Source organism: Stegodyphus dumicola, chromosome 2 (assembly GCF_044657685.1).
Source record: "Stegodyphus dumicola isolate Sdum_Otavi_A_Nest chromosome 2, ASM4465768v1".
NCBI lineage: Eukaryota > Metazoa > Arthropoda > Arachnida > Araneae > Eresidae > Stegodyphus > Stegodyphus dumicola.
The window spans coordinates 55,825,374-55,846,357 of NC_140769.1; the positions used below are offsets into that span (position 1 = coordinate 55,825,374).

A 20,984-nucleotide genomic window follows, 5' to 3' on the forward strand; every position below is an offset into this window, starting at 1 on the left:
GCGACTATTCGCTAAGTTCTTATTGCTAAATAACAGCTCCGAAGAAGGGTAGAAATGCTCTTTTATTTGAAATCAAGTATTCACTGATGGCCCCTCTTGGGCGTACAGAAAGCCAGCACTTTTGGCTTGAACTTAAACCGAAAATATAAAATTAAACTAATGAAGTAGAATAAATAACCTAAGCTGCACAGAGTTGTTACTGCGTAGTTCGTTCTTATCTGATAATCACCGGCTTAGAGTAACAGCACGTAATAAGCACGGCCGTAAACTAACAAGCTTTAGGCAAGCGTAGGTAGGAAAATGAAGAATTAATGTAAAGCTTTACATTACTTTCAAAAAATAAAGTAAAGCCGTACAAATTTTAATGTTTAAAGTATTTTGAAACCTACTGTCTTTCAGCCGTACACATTAAGGATCAGTAGCAATGTATCCGTACTGTACTCGTAACATTCTGTATAATGTTCAGTAAATTGCATGATACATAAAACTCTGTATTGTAAAGTAAACTTTAAGTCAAAAAATATTTCGCTCTAATTGCCTTAAAAGGCGAATCTTCTAAACTCATTTAACGTAAGGTAGGTTAAGATCAGATAGTCAGCTAAATGAAAATATTAAATGTATTTTCTAACTAATGTATTTCTCAGATTCCAGATTCCACTGAATTTATGAGTACATGAAAAGCATGTGTATTCGTTTTAACTAGATTTGTTATATTCAATTAAAATTTGAAATTGAGTTCCGGAAAACGAAATCCATACAAATTTGTTAAAATTATAATGACTTTTAATTTTTTATAATTCTATGTTTTTTATAATGTTACGTGTCAGTTATTTAGTCATTCATTATTTTAGTTTTCCATTATTAAGAATGGTTTAATAATATTTTGAATACTAAAAATATAATTTTAAAGCGTCATACATAAAAGTATGAACTGCAATTTTATGTATAGGTGGATGAGATGGATTTCCAACCTCCAACATTCCCAGTCTTTTCATCTCTTCAAAGCCAACAGCTGGTAAAAATGGAACAGACACCCATCATAGAACAACCCCCAAGCAAACCTCCCAAATTCACTAAACCTGTATCGACGGCTATTGTCACAGAAGGCGAGAAACTTTTGTTAGAGGCGCAGTACGAAGGTATTTATTTTTCAGATTCCCTAATTTAGATATATGTACATTATTTCTGTAAGTGTGCAGAGATGCAGTTTAGGTCTTTTTGTTTGATAAAGGTTCAGTGAAACATATTATTGTTCATAACCCATTTTATCCCATTTTTGCATAAGTAACTTACTAAACCATTTATATTCTTGCCGGCAATGATGTTTACAGTTCATCAAGTTTCACCAATACGGTTCAGTGTTTCGAGAAATTGTACAAGAGTGATTCATATTATGGATTCATAAAATTCTGATAATTTACGTTCCCTTACTTATGCTGCTTATTATATGCTTATTATATGCTGCTTATTATATGCTCGAAATGAGTTGCAGTCTTCTCTAGCCTCACGTTAAGACAGCGCTGAATGTTTTTGATAGCTATTTGTCAGTGATCTCATTACTAATGGCTTACTTTTGCTAAAGCAATTAATAATAAGCAACACGAATGAAGATAGCGGGGACAAATTTAAAGTAGCAAAGTTTCACTTGTCAATAGCAGACTTTTCTCTCAACTGCACTAATGGAAATGTAGGGGGGGATGGGCCTTCCTCAGAACAATAGAGAGAAATCCGAGAATTTTTTTAACCAAGGGGTAGAAAACGAAGCTCCTAATGCCATCTGTCTACCGAACAATGAACATCTGTCTACCGAAAAATGGGGAAAAAAACAACTAATAAAAGCTGATATTAAAGAAAGAACTAGAAGTGAGATCATTAACGAGAATCGAAAGATATTTATAGACATGAAACATCTTCAAGAACTCGTAAGCAGAAGGTATTTCAAATAATTTTTGCTTCATAAAAAAGCAAAATAATTATTTCTTGACTAGCAATAACGGGCAGTAAAGGATTTTTGTTCTCTTTTTTAACACAAATTATGCGTACTTTCTTTAGCGCAAAATTTCAAGACCTTTTTGTTTGAATAATGCATATACTTGCAGAGCATACTGTAGATAGCTCAAGAGTTCTTACCTGGAGTAGATTCTTATCTGGAATGGGGGATAAGAACAGAACTGAGAATTTTATTATTACGAGCCTTCTTTCAGCTGACTAAACGATAGAAAATAATATCGTTGTTTTCATTTTACGACAACCCACCTCTAAAAAAGTATGAAGACTAGTCTGATGGCAATGGACATGGGGTCTCTTTCTGAAGATTATCCGGTAATCTGTAGTGCTAGATAGCGGTATTTGAACCAGTCGTTGACTAGTATGCTGTAGTACGGGAAATTGTCCTATCATCTTAGCCCTTCGTGACTTAACAAGTATCTTTTTGACAAAGGAGGATTTCTGTAACGGTCTTTCTTCGGTCCATAACAAAATTGTGGTATTATGAAGTGTATCGAGGAACACTTCACTTGCTGAATTCCACAGTCTCGTGATATAAATTCCTGGAAAGCAGTTTTGAGATAGAATGAGTGATCTGTGAATTTAACCATCGTAATATATTTATAATCATTAATGCAAACATCTGCAACATATCAATGATATATACTTCAGAATACGATGGCAGCTATCGCTTCGATACGATAACGATTTATAGATTCCAAGATGAAACATATAGTTTAGTTCTAGATTACATACCGTGAAATCTGTAATTATGTATCTATATAAAAAATGTAAAAATCTGTTCAAGATATCATTTTTATGATGATTAGCTTTAAAAGTATGTTTCCAATAGATTATTTTCTGTTCTTTGAAAATTATTAAGCTGTATTTTGAATCACCAACTGGCTATTTTATCATTATTTAAATTTTACATATTATGAGCAGAACGCGAAATTTGTCATGCTTTACTTTTTATTGATGTGAAAGCGTGAAAAAAAGTTCTTCTAGGCTGTAGTTTCCAAATAATTTACTTTTCTTTATTTCCACCTTTTAGGTGTCCCCGAACCTACTATTCAATGGTTCAAAGACGAAGTGGAAGTTAAAAATCGACCGGGTCTTCAAATATCAAGCGGAAGCAACAGAACATCTGTATTTATCTTGAAGAGTTTTGAATCAGATGGTGGGAAATATTCCTGCGTGGCGGCTAATGCAGCAGGCAAAGCCACCAGTATTGCCGAAGTCAGAGTTAAACGTGAGTCAATTAAACAACTATATTTGAAATGAAAGCGCAAAAAAGTTAAAACTTAGCTAAAACTTGGAACATAAAATGAAGTACTATGTTGTTTTAGCATTGTTCACTAAATACTGGTTTTAAGAAAACACATGGATGTTGCTGAAAACCATATGTATTCATTTATTTCAAAGGTCTCAAATAGGCAGGCTGCATTCAGACACTAAAACAGATTTGTAAGACCCTCGAATGCATTTTAATTATGTATTTGTCACAAATACGGTGATTTTAGTTTTAGAAACATACAGTTATAGACTGAGCTTAGGTACAAGACTTCTATTGAAGGAAAAAATTAATAGGTCGAGGCTTTGTCTTTCTCGCTATATGTTTGTACGTCAAGCCATGTGATTAGAGTAATGTGACAAATTTTCCCATATTGGTACAGTCAATAAATTTAGTTTTCCAACCGACAGCTTATGTTCCTTCAGTATTCTGAAATTCTCGGTTAAGGTCAAAAGTAAATTATTTAGGAGTTCATTCAACATATTGGAATTATCTGGAATAAATGTCAGTCTAAATTTTAATTCTCTGCTGTCAATACGTTTTAATTATAAATTATAACCAATAAAAATTTCTTGCGGGTACCGACCTTTAAAGACTTCAGATAAAAAAGAAATATAAATTTGAAATATTTTCCTTTGTATGGTTGTTATTATTGTTTATGTAGGTTTTGATAAATATTCAGTAAGTGAAGATGAAGTTTTATTAGCCCGAAGGGTCGTTAATAAAGAAGAGCTATTAGCACAGAAACGGCATTTTGCATTGAATCACTAAAAGCGTTGTATCACTTTTCAAACCGTTACCACCAAATATTATCGCCCCGTGTTATATTTAAGGAAATTAAATAATGAAGAATATGCGTGTATATGTGTATGTTTCTTGCATTGTGAAAAAAACAACTGTACGTAGAGCCGTCAAATTTCGAATAACGTAGTCCTCCACCCGAATATGAGCATCTGGGAACCCAAAATTTGGAATTTGTTATATTGTCTATTTCATTTTTTATGTAAAACTTTAACGAATTTTTGATTAAAAAGCTCAACGAGCAGTCGCAACATTATACGGGGGGATATTTTTATCTCTAGCGCGTGAGACTGTGTATCGGAAATTCTAAAGATATGCTGTTTTTAAATATTTTTAGCTCAAACGGACATTAGCCCAAACACTCTTAAAATGTGTATGTGTATGTGAATGGAAAAAAAAAAAAAAAAAAAAAAAAAAAAAAAAAAAAAAAAGAAGAACGCACCTTTGTACATAATATAAAATCTGAAAGCTTTCAGATTTTATTCTATTTTATTTTTTCTTTATTAGTCCAAAGGGGCAATTTGCTCAGAAGTACTATTAATTTCGTTTTGGCATTTTGCGTTGCTTCACTTTTCAAATTAGTGCCACCAAATATTATCGCCCTGTATTATATTTAAAGAAATTAAACAATGAAGGATTTGCATGAATGTATGTATGTTTCTCGCATTATTGTGACAAAATAACGGTACCTAGAGCCATCAAAATTTGAATAACGCAATCTTCCATAGAATATGGGCATGTGGAAGCCCTAATTTGAATTTGAAATTAATTTTATTATCGGTTTTATATTTTGTAAAACTTCAACGAATTTTTTAGTAGCAAACTAAACGATTTCAAAGCGAACAATGGCAACACTGTATGGGAAAAAAAAAAAAAAAAAAATTATCTCCTGCGCGCGAGACTGTGTATCGGAAGTTCTAAAAATATGCTCATTTAAAAATTATTTTGCGATATTGCTCTTGAACTGAATTTTATGGTTTAAGTGCGAAGAACGTGATATTTAATAAATAAAGGTAACACACAAAATGTTAAAAAAACGGCCCTTTGGACGTAATTTAGACATAACCTTTCAGATTTTTTAAAAATTTTTGTTTTGTTAGAAATGTTTTTAAATTTTGTTAAAAATGTGTTTTGGCTCTTCAGCTCTTTTTAGATCGAGTATCTGATTTGCATGTAATTTGAGTTTAATACTACTTACGTATTTAGTCGAGACTTAATTTCTGACTTAGAATCTTAATCATTCTTAGGTAGCAATATGCGTTTTGCATGATATGCACAGCGTATTCGAGAAGGGACGCTGATAGCCAGATGCAAAATACAGGAGATTAAACAATGGTACTTAGTAAAAAAAGAAGAAATGAACAAGTAATACCTTTTTGGAAGAGCATTGACTTTCCATACCATTAAGATATCCCGATGCCAAAATGCCTTCTGCTATTTGTTCTAACTCTAATAAAACCGAGTGAAATTGATTATTTTATTTGCTGTAGAATTCTCTCCAGCAGTTCAATACTACAATAATTGTTTAGGTCGAGTATATTTCTAGCTGTATACTTTAATGATGAATGATCATTATCCACAGTCTGTTTCGTTGCAATGAATAATAAACTGCATGATATATTTCAAATTTTATTATAAAGCAATCTGTATGTCAAATGTTTTCCCCCGGAGGTATGCTAATGTAAATATTCTCAGCACATTTAAAACAGTCTAAGATTTTTATTTAGTAGTCTATACTGTGAGATGGATACTCGACTATTTTCGATGAATGTAATCAGGATATGATGTCATCTTAACTTTTGTAACTCTTGAAGCATCTGTAATGGACTTCTGCCGTGACGAAAGAGCAGAAAATAGTTCAAACCTGAAAACTGATCTACGTGAAAGAACATAAAATGCTTAATTAGAGCAAATGGTTTTGGTGAAAAACATAGCATAAGTTCGAGACTATTAAAGACACATCTTCTTGAGATTTTTTATGAGATCGTATAGGACTTAATTACAGTTTAATTTAAAAGTTGCAATAATGGTAATTCTCCCTTGTTTAGTTTCAGTCTAAAATGCACGGAAAGAACCACGTGGTAGTTCATTGTTCTTGAAATGTGTTAATCTTCATTGCTGTACATGCTGTACATTCATTGCTGTACATCTTCATTGCTGTACATGCTGTACATTCATTGCTGTACATCTTCATTGCTGTACATGAGATTGTACAGCAATGAAGAAAAGTAATAAAATAAGAAATAAGGGATTCTCGCCTTTTAGTCTATTTTTTAACAGACTCTACAGTAGTCAGAACGTATTCTAAAAGAAAGACATACTAAATATGACCGAGTGTTAAAAAAAAGGAGACATAAACGTTGATTGACGTAGATTTTATTTTATTAGTTATAAAATCTCTTATAATATTAGTCTCTTATATTAGTTATATAATCTCTTGTAAATTAGTAGTTATAAATCAACATTAATTGGAGAACTAATTACTGTTGTGTTTTCATACAATCACACAAAAGTACTATTAATGCAAAGATACATTGTTGTTTCAATATCGTGTGCAGTATTAAGCAATAAAAGCAGAGAACAAATCAACTTTCCATAAAAAGCATTGCAGAAGCAATGAAATATCAGCCGAAACTGCCCATGCGTATTTGTGCTAATGATAAGAATAACACTACAAGTCAGAACTGGGTGCCAATATTCCCGCCAAACTGCGTGCAGGGTTTTCTTTAAAGTTACACAGGTAATTTTACTTCCATCCGTGTAACAGGCTGCAAGACACACAAGACATACAAATGTGCATTACACATATTTAATCCCATTTTAAAATGTTTTACTGTAATACGCAAACATTTTCAAAGTGGATGTAGTAGTATAGGGTGTCCAAATCAAATGTACCTATATATGTATGCATCCTCAGATTTCGATGCAGCACATCAGTTGATCGTGGCACAGATGATTCAGAAGCTGCCTGCCTGATCGATTGACGAGGGCTCCGAACGAAAGCTTGTCGAACATCTTCGACACGTGAATCAGAATGTGAACGTCGATCACCTTCGGATCTTTTCCATACACTTTCCGTTTCGAGAAACGTTTTGTGCCACTTTTTTATGCTGTTAGCCTGGGATGAATTTCTTCTATAAACTGTTTGAAACGTTATTTGCCACTTTTACTACGGATTTGTGTTCTGCATGCTTAGGGAACAATTTGTGCATTCTCTTGCGGTGACTCCATTTTTCCGTTTTTCGGTTCAGCAAAAGTGCAGGTGCGTCGGACGCGAGAAAAAATATTTTCTCCAAAACTCTACGAATTCAGCTCCCATCTTGTGGCCAATATTAGCCCTCGTAGCACTAAAACTGTGTTTTCAATCGACTGTTCAAAATAGGTGCATTTGTTCCGAACACCCTGCATAATACACTCAACTACAAAATTTTAGAATGAATATTGGTTTGGGCTGCTGTATCTCACGACGTTACAGCCTGTTCTCGCCTAGAGCATCTTTTGTAACTTATAAATTGCGTATTATCTTTGTAATCAAAAGCCCACTGAACGACAACAAACTGTGAATATAGAAACAACAGATGCATAAGTACCTCTGCATCTGACATGTGATGTATTACTAAATTTTAACATAAAATAATTTTTATTTCCTAAATGTTGGAAGTCATATTTTCAATTCGCATATACTCATATGCTTATTCTTTTTTTTTTTCAGCCTACCGTGAGGCTCCTAAATTCAAAAGAAAATTGCAAGCGGCTGTTGTTAAATCAGGTAGTAGAGTCACATTAGAAGCAGAAGTGACTGGAGTTCCAACGCCAGAAATTAAATGGTACCGAAATGGAAACCCAATCGAAAATTCTCCAGACTTTAGGATATCTTCCAGTGGCAACGTTCACACACTGCTCATCAGCGAGGTAAGATTCGAAAATCTGCCTTCGTATGCTCGTTTAATTGCTAAATTAATATTTAAATTAAAGCAAAAATCGACTTCAAATATTCGTTTCAACGAAAAATATTATTTTTTCAAACAATTAAATTATTTGAACTACCAATTGTTCAATTATTTGAACTACAAATTTTCATTGTTAGTTCAAAGGGGCAATTTGCCCAGAAGGACTTTTAATTGCGTTTTGGCATTTTGCGTCGATTCACTTTCTGCGTTGTTTCACTTTTCAAATTGTTGCCACCAACTATTATCGCCCTGTGTTATATTTAAAGAAATTACATAATGAAGAATTGTCATAAATGTATGTATGTTTCTCGTATTGTGATAAAACAACGGTACCTAGAGCCATCAGATTTTGAATAACGTAATCTTTCACCGAATATGGGCATCTGGCAGCCCTAATTTGGAATTTGTTTTATTATCGATTTCATATTTTGTAAAACTTTAACAAATTTTTGAAAACCTTTTTTATCTCCAACGCGAGAGACTGTGTATCGGAAACGCTAGAGATATGCTTCTTTTAAATATTTTGTGATATTGCTCTTGAATTAAATTTTATGGTTTAAGTGCGAAGAACATGATATTTAATAAATAAAGGTAACACACAAAACGTTAAAAAACGCCCATTTGGACGTAATTTAAAATCTGAAACCTTTCAGATTTTGTTTTTAATTTTGTAATTTTATTACACTGGTTTAATATTTGCTGAGTGGGTAAGATCATTAAACGTTGGTAGTTTGACCTGTATTTGAATGCCGTAAAGGGTTTGTTTGCTTAAGTATGCATGTATACATGAATACCAGCCAGTTTCTTGTATGAAGTCCTTTACCAAGCACTTTATCCCTTAGGCAGATAGCCCTAATACGGCCTTAATCCGTTAACCCAAACTATCTTTTCAAACCAACGTTAATTCGATGTCGAATCTTGGCTTTTTGAATTTCAAATAGTTTTTTTTCCCTACGTTCTGAATTAATGGACATATTTGTAAATAAAGAAACTTTGTTCGGTATTGTTGGTTTACTTCTTTCTTGCTTTTGTTGCAGTTTTGCTCGTCAGAAATGTGCGATTTGCAGTTGATGCGATAGTTGTCTTTCATCGCTACGTAAACCCTTATATAAAATTTTCAAGTAATTATTTGTTCTCTCAGATCTCTCAAAACTGTTAGCATTAATGTATCTTTGAAATTCTATATTTATGTCAACTGTTTCAAAATTGTACACTATTTAAAATTTAAAATTATTAATACTTTTAGCACATTTTGTTTTAAAAGTATTTTAAATGTGTAAAATTAAGTTAGTTATTAATGGTTGTGTTGACGTTCTTAACTAATAGCTATAAAAAATCATTCAAATGGATTCGAGAGCAGTCAAAATGGATATTTTCGTTGAAATATGCTACCCGAAATTTTTCGCGATTACAATAATTCCTTTACTTCGTACAAGGAAGTAAAAAAAGGGGGAAGGAAACGAGTAAATTTATGTGAATAATGTTTGTAACCAAAGATCTACTTCTATAGACGTCAGTCTCTGAATGGTACTTCCTTCTAAAATGCACACTGCATAGCGACATTTGAAATTTGCATGTTATAGCTTTAACAAGGAACTTCCGATTGATTCGATAAAAGATATTAGATTTGCTTTAAATCAAAGGATACAAAACAAAACAAAAAAAAAAAAAAAAAAAAAAAAAAAAAAAAAAGAAGAAGAACATGATGACCAAGCAAGAATGAGAGTCTGGTATGGTTCTTTAAAAAAACGGACGATTTAAAAAGAGAGATTTTATCATATACATTTAAGTTATCAGTTATTATCTCAAAATAATGTATCACGTTTCATTTCATAGGTATTTCCAGACGATTCTGGAAGCTATATGATCGTGGCCAGTAACGTGGCTGGAGAAGCCAGAAGTCTGGCCGATCTGGTTGTGGAGGAAGACAAAAGCCCTGTGGAGGAGTCCTATATCAGCATGCATCAAAAGAGAGAAGTAATTTATTTCATTTAAAATTTATTTGGGAGTAATTTTTCTACTCTACTAAATGTTTATACCTAGACGTGCGCCTATTAACGAAATATTTCAGTTACAATTATTTTTTTCAGTAACTTTAGATTACATAAATTCTCTGTGTGCTTCTTTATAACATATAATAGTTTTACTGTAACTTTAAAAGTATATAAAAACACTAACTGAAATGATATTATAAGCTTTTAGTGTGCTACAAAGCGAATAAAAATTATTTAAAATATTTGGCTTTTAATATTGCGTTAATCATGAAAGTACACTTTCGTGGAAAAATAAAAATTTACTTAGTACCCCAAAAAAGTTAAAATTTGTTAAAATGTCAAATTTGTTAAAATTTTAAGCCCTTTCCTCAGAAACCTTTAATTCAATGTGTAATTAGAATTTTCTGTAAAATTATTAATTTTTTGCTTAGAATATTATAGTTAACATATGTGAACTTCTTTTGATAACGTAAAACTAGCTTCAAAGACGTTATGATCAAATGAAGCAGAATATAAATAGCTTTTTTATTATTTGCATGAAGCTTGATAGCCATTGTCATTACCATTAAATTTTATTAATGTAGATCATTTGTTATTTAAGCTATTACTGCTTTATCTTTTTAGTTTTCTGAATCCTAATATTATTACAATGAACAAAGTGGTATGTCCTTAATTATAAAAGCATTTGGAAATTTATATTTATTTAATTACTTTCTTTAACGAGGTTTAATTTATTAGTTTCTAATTTATATTTATTAATTAATTTATTTTAATTTACTATTTTTCTTTATAGATGTTCACTAAGATTTCTATCAATCAAACAGAAGCGGTGCAACCGTTTCCGACTCATCCTAGTGTTTCAAAACCGTTGGCTGAGGTCAAGTTGCCATCTACTGACGTTAAGCTGCCACCTTCTCCTCCTCCGATGCCAGCGGTAACGTCTAAAGTGTGGACTCAAGACAAACCAGAACCTTTTCCTGCACCAGCTATAACTGAAGCACCAGAACCAGAACCTATTCCATCACCTGAACCCATTGAAGAAGAAAAGGAAGTACCACTGACGATTACTGAGTCAAATTTTGTGCCTCCGCCTGACATTCTGAAGCCAACTCTCTCAGAAAGCTTCGTGAAACAGTCCATCGAAAAGTTCTCTAAGCAGGATGTGAAGAAACAGACTGAAACTGATCAAAATAAATTAGCACCTAAAACTCAGACGCAACAGCCAATTGTTCAGAATGGTATAGATGTAAATTTCGGGCCAACAAGTTCCTTTTCTAAACAAAGTACATTCATTTCTGAATCGAGGTCTGTATCGTCAACAGGGTTCGTTTCAACACCCATAGCTTCTCACTTTACTCCAACAAAGAAATTTACTCCTAAACCTATTGCTGCACCTCAGACTGCACAAGAAAAACCACAAAAAAGTTTAGTACCGATATGGAGCCCTCAAAAAGAAGAAAAGCCAAAAGTTCCGTGGCGGAAAGTTGAACCACCGTCGACAGTTGTTGATACATTGAAGACACCCATAAAACCTTTGCAGAGTGTTTCAGAATTTAGCATGTTGCGGAAAGCTGAAGTAACAACAGGAACTGAACCATTTCATAGTACTACAGAAACTAAATTTATGTCAACTGGAACTACAGCATCTGAAAGTAAATTTTCCTCCACTGATGCTAAAAGTACTTCAATATCGACAACATCTTGTCAAACCTCTTCAACGCCAACTTCGTTCTATACGACGGAATCATCCACCACTACGCGGACGTCTTATTCCACCGAAGAAATTTCGATCACCAAGAAATACGAAGTTGTTTTGGAGCACAAGTCCGAGACAATTTCATCCTTAGACGAAAGTTCTAAATCCCTACCCAAACCTATTATTAAAAAAGAAAGTGGAAGCGAACCTAGGCCTAAAAAAGAAGTCGTCATTGAAGAAGAGCCCGTCGTTGGGGCCGAAGTTAAGCCACCACATTTTTCTAAGGTGAGGGGTGCAGAATCCTTAAGGAAGATATATGCCGATAATTAGATTTAGCAATCAACTAGACCAGTGGTCGCCAACCTAAGACAAGTTCACAAGTGTTGTTTATGATTTTTTGCTTGTTTGCTGGTTAGGTTTTTAAGTGAGTTTGTTTCCCCCCGTTATAATTTTCTCAATAAAAACTCTGTGTAGCTTTTCCTATTCTTGTTTGTAGTGTCACTTATATTCATTTATTTTTAAAAAGAAGCGTGGTAGGATGCTGAAAACATTTTTCTTATTGAGGGTTTACCTTTAATTTAGAAAGTCATATCATTTGCAGTGTTAGATGAATAAGTTGTTTGGAGTATAAATTTCAGACTCAACCATATTAAAAATTAGTGTTAAAATGAAATATTTATTTCCGTTTCAATAATAAGGTACATTATTTATATTTTTTAAGCTTAGTTTTCGCTTCCGATATCAGTGTATACATACCAGCGGTTCTTGACCATTTGACTACTTTAGTACCACCACTACATTTTACAATGATTATTTTTCAAATTCTTAATCGAAATATTAAAAAAAATATATTTTGCCATTTGCACAACCTATTGGCTATATGTATTACATAAGCACACATAAAAATTATCAGATTAAAAATTGGTTACAATTTTAATTATCAAAATTTAAGGTATAATTCTTTAATTCTAAAATTTAGTGTGAAATTTGTGCCTGTTTAAGAGAGATCAGTTTCTTTATGTCTGGTCTTATTTCACTTAGTTTTAATCGTAAATTAGAATCCACTTTTAATTTTGTTCTGTATTTAGTTTTCAAAGATAACATGGAAGAAAATCCTTTTTCACATAAATAGATTGTGCAAAAAGGAAATAAAAATGTAATAATTTTATTTGAAATGCCTTTAAATTCTTTTTTTCGGTTCAGCCAAAAGTTAACAAGTGTATTATTTTTCAAATCTTCACAGGAAATTTCTATCAATTGTTCTTTTTCTTCATGAGATTTTTTAATTTGATAGTTAAAAATAATTTGTTTCTTTGCGTTTCTTTTTTCTCTTGCGTACCACAGGTTGAGAATCGCTGGTGTATACTATTTAGACTCAAATATTTTCCATAATGTATCCTCTGGATATTTGCGCAGGTATTCATAGAAGTAAGCCCTAGTACCTACACAACTAAGACTCTTAGGAGAGTCCCAAAACATTACACAGTTCTTCGTAGGACGTTTCCCCTCTGCCTTAACTGTACTTCACTCAGAAGTTAAAAATATATACTGAGCTTTTGGGCAGAAATTAGGGAATATTTCAATCAGAAAGCGACTTTTCATAACAAAATTCAAAAACTTTCTATGCAAGTTTCTGTTCTTATGGTGAATATGGGGACGAAAAGAGCAAATGTAAATTCATTTAGAATTTTTTTAACAAAAATTACTTTGTTTTAATTTAATTTTACGATGATTTTTACCAAAATATTCCTTTATAATTACATACTAATGTTGTTTTTGAATGTTTCATAAATATAAAATTTACCAATTACGAAAACTTTTGCTTACAGAACTAGAACTAGAGCACTAAATGCAATTTAATGGAAAATTAAATCCACCAGTATTTATTGGAACTAAATATTTTCTCAAAATATTACTCGGTTCATAGTTCTTTAAACATACCATGTTTGAAATATAGGAAACGCCCTTAAAAATAATTATTACCCGATTTTGGAAAGTTTTATTAGTTACTTTTATAACACCTTTGCATACAGTAGAAACTTTCGGAACTATTTCAGTGTATATTATCATTTATTATAGCTTACTAAAAATTCTTGCATTAGGTTTTTATTCGTCATTTTAATGCTTAATATTTTTTATGTAAACACGTATTATACAAACTAATTGCAAGTCATGAAATTTATTATTTAGTTCCTCTAAAAATAGTCCACAAAAGAATATGTAATTAATTAAGGTGTAACTTAAATTTTTATGTCCGAAGAATAAATTAACAAGTAAAAAATCCTAAATAAGTATGTATAAATGAAACTCTAAATAATGAAACAACAATCTGAGATATTATGCATATCGGACTATACTTTACATTACCAACCGTAAAAATAAGCAGCTATAATAATGTAATAGCTACGTAAATCCATGTTCGTTCTATATTCAAAGCACGTTTGCATTTATCATTTGATTCTGTTCGCAAACGTTTTGGACAGTAAAACATTCAAATATTGTTATTAATAGCCAACTATGATAAAAAGGGAAACAAACGAATTTTGCATGGGAAACGACGGTTTTGCAAAAATTTCGGTCATTTTATTGCATAGTCAGAAATAATATTGCGTGTGTACAGGTTCTTAATGGATTGAATGCACACAGGACCGATGATAGCTTGATAAAATTTATTTTTCCAAAAGAAATGCTTTACAGTTCTGGAACTTTCCACAAATGTACAGCTGTTCTCATTATGGCAGCGAACACACAGTAGTTACAATTTCAAACTGCTAAGAACGTTAAACACAACGCAATGCAAAGCGAAGCTCGCTTTAAAATCTCAATACTCCGAAGTCAACTCTGAACTGAAAACTTGAGAGCTGGTGCTCTCTCGGGTTTTACATATCTACCCCGCCGCCGAGAAATCTCTAGTACCTTCCATTTCTCGAAATAACTGGAAGGCATATACAGTTAAAGTTACATATAAGGGTTGGATATGGTTACAGTTACATATAGGGATCAGTTATAGTTATTCAATTACAGTGATACAGGGACTGGACCAAAATGTCGCCAAACCCGTTAACAGCTTAGCGAGACAGCCATTTATCTCAATTTTAAATAGACTTGTCCCTATAACCTTGTTTTTCCGGGAGATCTTCGCCTTTTCAATTGATTCATGTTACATTATATAAGAAATACTCCATTTTCACGAATAATTTCAATAAAATTATTTACATATATTCAAAATCCGTAGTATTACTTAAGCGCTAAATAATAATAGCTAATATTAAATTTATAATTAGGATGCGACTGTCCTGGCTTTCGTATGGTGATTAAAAGACATCATTTCCAGATGAGCACATATACGTATTTGTACCAGATTAAAGCATTCATCACAATGTAATAGATTTAAAGTATTCATCATCATATAATACGTATTTTTAACGAAATAAAGACTAAAATGTATTAAATACATTTTTTCCAATTAAAGCAAATCTGATAATATACAAAAATTCAAATTCGTTATAAGATGTATCCTTTCCTAAGCGTTTCTTTAGCATTCTTTGATCATAAAATGCCTTAAGGCTTATTTTTCATACGTTATACACTGCCTTGGGTAATCATTCTAAAATCCTATTTCAATTATTAATTAGTAAAATTTCTTGCTAGGAAATATTTTGTCGCATTAAGTAAATGGGAAAATGTTAAAGGTGAACCCTCATGATGTTTAGAGATTTTAACACGTTTTAGGTGCTTTTAATTTTATATGAAAATGAATGATTGAGCTCTTTCTTTTTGTTTTAAGTATTTTTAAGATCAGCATGAAATTAAGTTCACCGATGAGGTATTTACCTAAAAATTCGCCGAATTTCTTTTCATGCTGATTAACATTTCTAATGTTACTGTTTTAGTCTCTCTGTGGCAATAGTACTTTCCCTAAAATGGTATTTGTTGAATTTCTTCATTTTTTACTGCTCAACTTTGAACTGCAGTAAAGAAAATAACATTAACATTCATTTCATAATTAAAAATGCAATTGTAATTTGTTATTTTATGAAAAACCTTTATTAATTTAACAATAACCCCCTCATATTCATTAATAATTCATAAATAACCTCTTCTCATCGTTCTACATGCATCATATCAACTCTGAAGCTTTTTAGTCTTTGGTTGGGAATCACTGTTCTAGTCCTTTTTAAAAATTTGTATAATTTTCTCTTTTTATTTTATCATTTCTTTCTTTGCTTATTTCTTTACGCTGTAAAATTATAACATGTTTTCAGAAATTCTAGCTTCCAGCTGTTTCTCTTCAGGCGATATAGAATGACCCAGATGTTACGCAACCCATTACTAAACAGCTCTTATCAACACTTTATTTTACAGAACTACTGAAAAACTAAATATTTACATACATATATTTATATGGCGTATACTATGAGAAAAATTTATGCTATTATAATACATGCTGGAACATCTGCCACTGCAGTACGTGTTCCAAACTGATCGACTTAAAAGCTAATGAATGATTATGCATTAGTGCTAGAGACATAATTCTAGATTTTATTGTCTTATTTTTGTCAAGTGCACCAAATGTTCTTGGAAGCATTAACTTTCAGATGAACCTAATATTAAAAATTTGGAATGGAATGCCAGGTGATTTAATTGGCCATATTTTGCGAAAGATGCATTTTCACTCAAGAACTTGCACTCATTCGTAAATATACCATCTGTTAGGAAATTTTATGAAATGACTTTTTTGCCAAATATGCAAGAAGTGATAGATATTTTTCGAAGAATCCTCAGTTTTCGAAACCGTCAGACAGACTGATGTTTGTACTAAATGCTTATAATCATCTATACAACGTTTCTGGAAAACAAAATAACTAACATCTTGGGAACTTTTGACATTTTACATGTTCTTGGATATGACCATATGTTTGGGATATGACCTGTAAAATTTCTCATTGGTTGTTTGAAACGGCTTTTAGTTAACGTCTTTTCCCATAGTGAAAGCTGACTGTATATATTTGAGGGGAAATTTGCAGGTTCGTGACTTAAGGCTATAAAAATGGTAAACGAGATTCACATGATGTGGTAGGTATATATTTACCTTCATTCATGGTGGCTTCCATTATTAGTACAATCTAATATTATCCGTACAATATACGTATTTTAAAGCATTTTCAAATTGGGGGTTGCGGAACTTTTGAATTACTCTATAGTTTTCAATGCTCAGCCACTATGCTATTCATTTGGGCAAATATACTTGAAAAGAGCAAGATTCTTATAAATTTTCCAAATGAATAAAAAGGAGCAACGGAAAAATATCTTTTTGAGCGACAAAGTTGATATATTTTCTAATCTGAAAGCAAAAGAAAGAAGAAGAGAGAGCTGTCCACAGCCTGTGTTCATTTATTATTTTATGCTTTAAACCTTCTATTATCTCCCAAAACACGATTGATACTTGCTTCTACACTCTGATTTAATCCCTTTATCTGCATAATTTACGTCCAATATTATTTTGCTGAATTCCTAATTGGATTTATATTGACTTCAACTTTGGTTAAAAAATAAGATTAATATCAATGAGGAAAAAAGGATCAGCAAGTTCAGGCACATTAAAATATATCTTATCGTTATTACCTTTTAGTAGAAATTTAAGTCATTACAATAACTTATTGTAATGACTTATAACTATATACTATACAATAACTTGACAGAATTTTGCTTAACTTAGTACTGTTTTAGTAGCTGTACTCTTTAGCTTGGAAGGCATTTGGTTTGTTTGGGAGTTCATAACACAATGATATTACCACAATAAAGTAAAGAAGATAAATATATTTTATTTATTTCAAGAATCTTTATCGACGATAGTTTAAAAGAACAATATTCTTCCAGTAGATTGTCTGTTCCACTTTTAGAAATACTAAAAACGGAACTCTTTTCTTAAAAAATGTGCATTATTATATATACTATTATATTTATAAATTCTACAATTGCTTCCTTTTCAATTCTGCTGTTCACAGAGATGGGTTCTGCCATCTTCTCAATTCTATTAAAATTTAGTGTACCAAGTCTTAGAGATTATCCTTTATAAAACGCTGTTTATCATCTAGAGGTATATGTTGGGTTGGCAAAAAAGTAAGTTCGGTTTTTTTTAGTGTGAAATAAAACTAAACTATTTCTACACAAAAAATGAACTTTAATCAATCAGATAACTTCCATTCTCTTCGATAACTTTTTTCCATCTTTCTGGTAGCTTCATGATTTCGCGCTCACAGAACTTCTTGTCTTTATCAGCAAAAAATTAAAATGCGTTTTGAGGTCTTCATTATTACTGAAATTTTTACCATTTAAGAAGTTTCGTAAATTTCAAAATAAATGGTAATTTAATAGTGTTATGGTCGAGGCTATATCGGGGAGTCGACATCACTTCCCAAAAGAAGCTCCAGTAATTTCGTGCGTGTTGCTAAAGTAAAGTGACCACATTTTCATTGAGACAAAGCGAAACAAATTAAATGAAATGAGAATTGTAATTTCGTTATGAAAGCAGACCAATAATTGAAAAATATATTTTATTGTATACATTCATGTACTTGTCTGTAAATATGCAAAAATATATTTATTATTAGCTATTGGTAACTATTAAAATATTTGTAAAAAAACTATAATTTGAATATTATGTTTTTTAATTAATTAAAAATATTACTTAAAAATTATGATTTTCTTTCACGTCATATTTTTTCATATATCAAGTGAATACTTTGCAATAGATTCGGATCATTTATTAAAATGTCGTGAAATTTCTCTCATGAATTAGTCAAATTATATTTTACCCTTAATACAGATTTTAAAGTTTCAATATTCAAATGCGTTTTAAAAATTGTCCATATTTTATTGCTACTAGAAAAAACACGTTCTGTTGCTGCAATTATTCCTGGAAGGGAGAGCACATGTTCTACAATTTTCAAAATATTTTCATAAGGAATATTATTCTGTTTAAAATGAAGGAATAACTCCGTCCACCTTTTGTCTGTTTCCACATTTGCAGACAACCAACATTTAATTTTTTCTTCAGTAACATATTTTTTTACCAATGACACCTCATCAAAATGATCATTTTCGCAAATATTATTTTTCGGAAAATGGATTCTAATTAAAAAGATTTTTCCACATATTCCCATAAAATCTCGTTTTTAATAATCGATTTCTGCGCTTTCACAAAAATCCTTCAAACTGTCAACATGCACAGTATATATATAAAAATACGAATACATTTTTGCAATAATATTTTCAAGATCCACTGAAAGTAAGTCAGATGCTGTTTGAATAGTACTGTGTAAAATGTGCGCTGCACAAACCTACTCCAATAATGTTTTGGTTCAATTGTTCGTTAAGTTTCGTAGAAACGTTATTGATGCCTCTTCTAGCTTTTCCACCAAAATTTGCGTTAGTGTTATCCTCACAATAGGCAATAATATTATTGTTCAAATTATTCTTTTTTTAAAATACAAGTAGTACTTATTGAATCAAAAATTATTTATGAAGTTTCCCCCCGCAATGAAACAAAATCTAATATTCTAATTAAAGTCTAACAATTGTGGGAAATAATTTAAATCTTTGTGGTTGGAAGCATCATAATCAGTGGCGTAAATAAGGGTATGCAAGAAATGGCGTCGCATAGGGGCCCGGAGGTTTAGGGGGCTTTGAATGTGCTGTTGAACTACATTTACATGTTTAAATTTAAATGAAGACAGATATATGTAATAGGATCCGTCTTCTTTTAAGTTTTTAAGGGTCTACTACCTGCCATATATAAACGCAAATAGGAGGCCGCACGCACATAAAGCAGCTGAATTCGGTGTTTCACTGAATACAAAACAATAAAGTTGTATGCTTTTGTTCTGACTCTCCTCTAGAGGAGAGCTTAATTTTTATTATCTATTTCATATTCTGTAAAACGTAACGAATTTTTTATTAAGAAACTCGACGATTCCAAAGCGAGCACTGAACGGGGGAAAAAAGAAAATTATCTCCAACACGCGAGGCTGTGTAACGTAAATTCTAAAGATATGGTCTTTTTAAATATTCTGCGATATTGCTGTTGAATTTAATTTTATGGGTTAAATGCGAAGAACATGATATTTAATAAATAAAGGTGACACACAGAAACGTCAAAAAAAGGCCCCTTTGGGTGTAATGTAAAGTTTGAAAGGATTCAGATTTTTTTTTAGTACTGTAAATTACGGGTGGCCCCAAAATATATTTTTGCATAGGGGTCCAAGATTTCTAGTTACGCCACTGATCAAAATATATAGATATAAATGTACATTTATATAATTCTTTCTGCAGTTGTGAAAACGAATATGGTGAAAAAACATTACAAATAATTGCTTCGGCTTTTGTCCTTGCACATGTAAATTTTTTGTCGTACAATGTTTTGTTCATTTGCGACATACAATCAATTTATCTGAAACTTTGATTGTGGTTTATAGTGTGGAAAGCAAATAGCCCTTCATCTAATGCTAGCTATTCCTCCGTTAATAATGCATATTTCTTGACGAGACGTAGCGGCAGTGATCGAACAGTAACGAGTAAATCTAATGGTGGTTTGGCAAATGCGGTCAAGAGCAGGAGACTGACGTTACTTACGGAAGGGGAAAGTAAACGGCTGTGTTAAGGATCATAAGGGGAGATATATTTAAAAAAAGTGTTTTTAGGTCTCATTCAGTATCAGTATATCAGAAATAAATGATGCACATGGTATCAGAAGGGAGACAAATTACATAAGATACGAAAAGTTATATTTATTTGTTTATTAACATTTCATTATTACATTGTTTTCGTTCAGGAATTTCCTTCCACCCCCCTCTGAGCAATACATACAGGTACATGTAAGTCGGCTGAAAAGCTTTGCTACAAACAAATAATCCAACCCAATTCCAGTTGAACAGCGCTTATTAATACTAATTGTTTACGGAAAGCATTCTAGTTTTTGAAAAGCTTCGTATCATCTAACATAAAATTAATTAATTAATCATCTTAAGAATGATTTTGTGTTGAATATGGCAAAACATATAAGGATTGGCTAAGCATGATTTAATGGAGAATTTTCTAAGGAAAATGGGCTCATATTTACATACCTTAAGGAAATCCACTACAATGCTTACACAAAGTGGTACGTTGCAGTAGGGTTCCTTCAATCCATCTGTTAAATTTGCATCTAATTGTCAAGTGCTCCCATCTGTTAAATTTGCATCTAATTGTCAAGTGCTCAATTT

At 31.8% G+C, this 20,984-nt stretch overlaps 1 protein-coding gene across 1 annotated transcript in view; it reads left to right on the forward strand.

Moving 5' to 3' along the window:
* The window catches only part of LOC118183992 (uncharacterized), a 543,427-nt gene that overhangs the window by 199,339 nt on the left and 323,104 nt on the right, over window positions 1-20,984 (forward strand). The window contains exons 36-40 of the mRNA XM_085809921.1: window positions 950-1,139; window positions 3,041-3,238; window positions 7,794-7,993; window positions 9,868-10,008; window positions 10,819-12,048. Coding sequence (XP_085666047.1) covers window positions 950-1,139; window positions 3,041-3,238; window positions 7,794-7,993; window positions 9,868-10,008; window positions 10,819-12,048 — 1,959 coding nt within the window. The remainder of the gene's footprint in view (window positions 1-949; window positions 1,140-3,040; window positions 3,239-7,793; window positions 7,994-9,867; window positions 10,009-10,818; window positions 12,049-20,984) is intronic.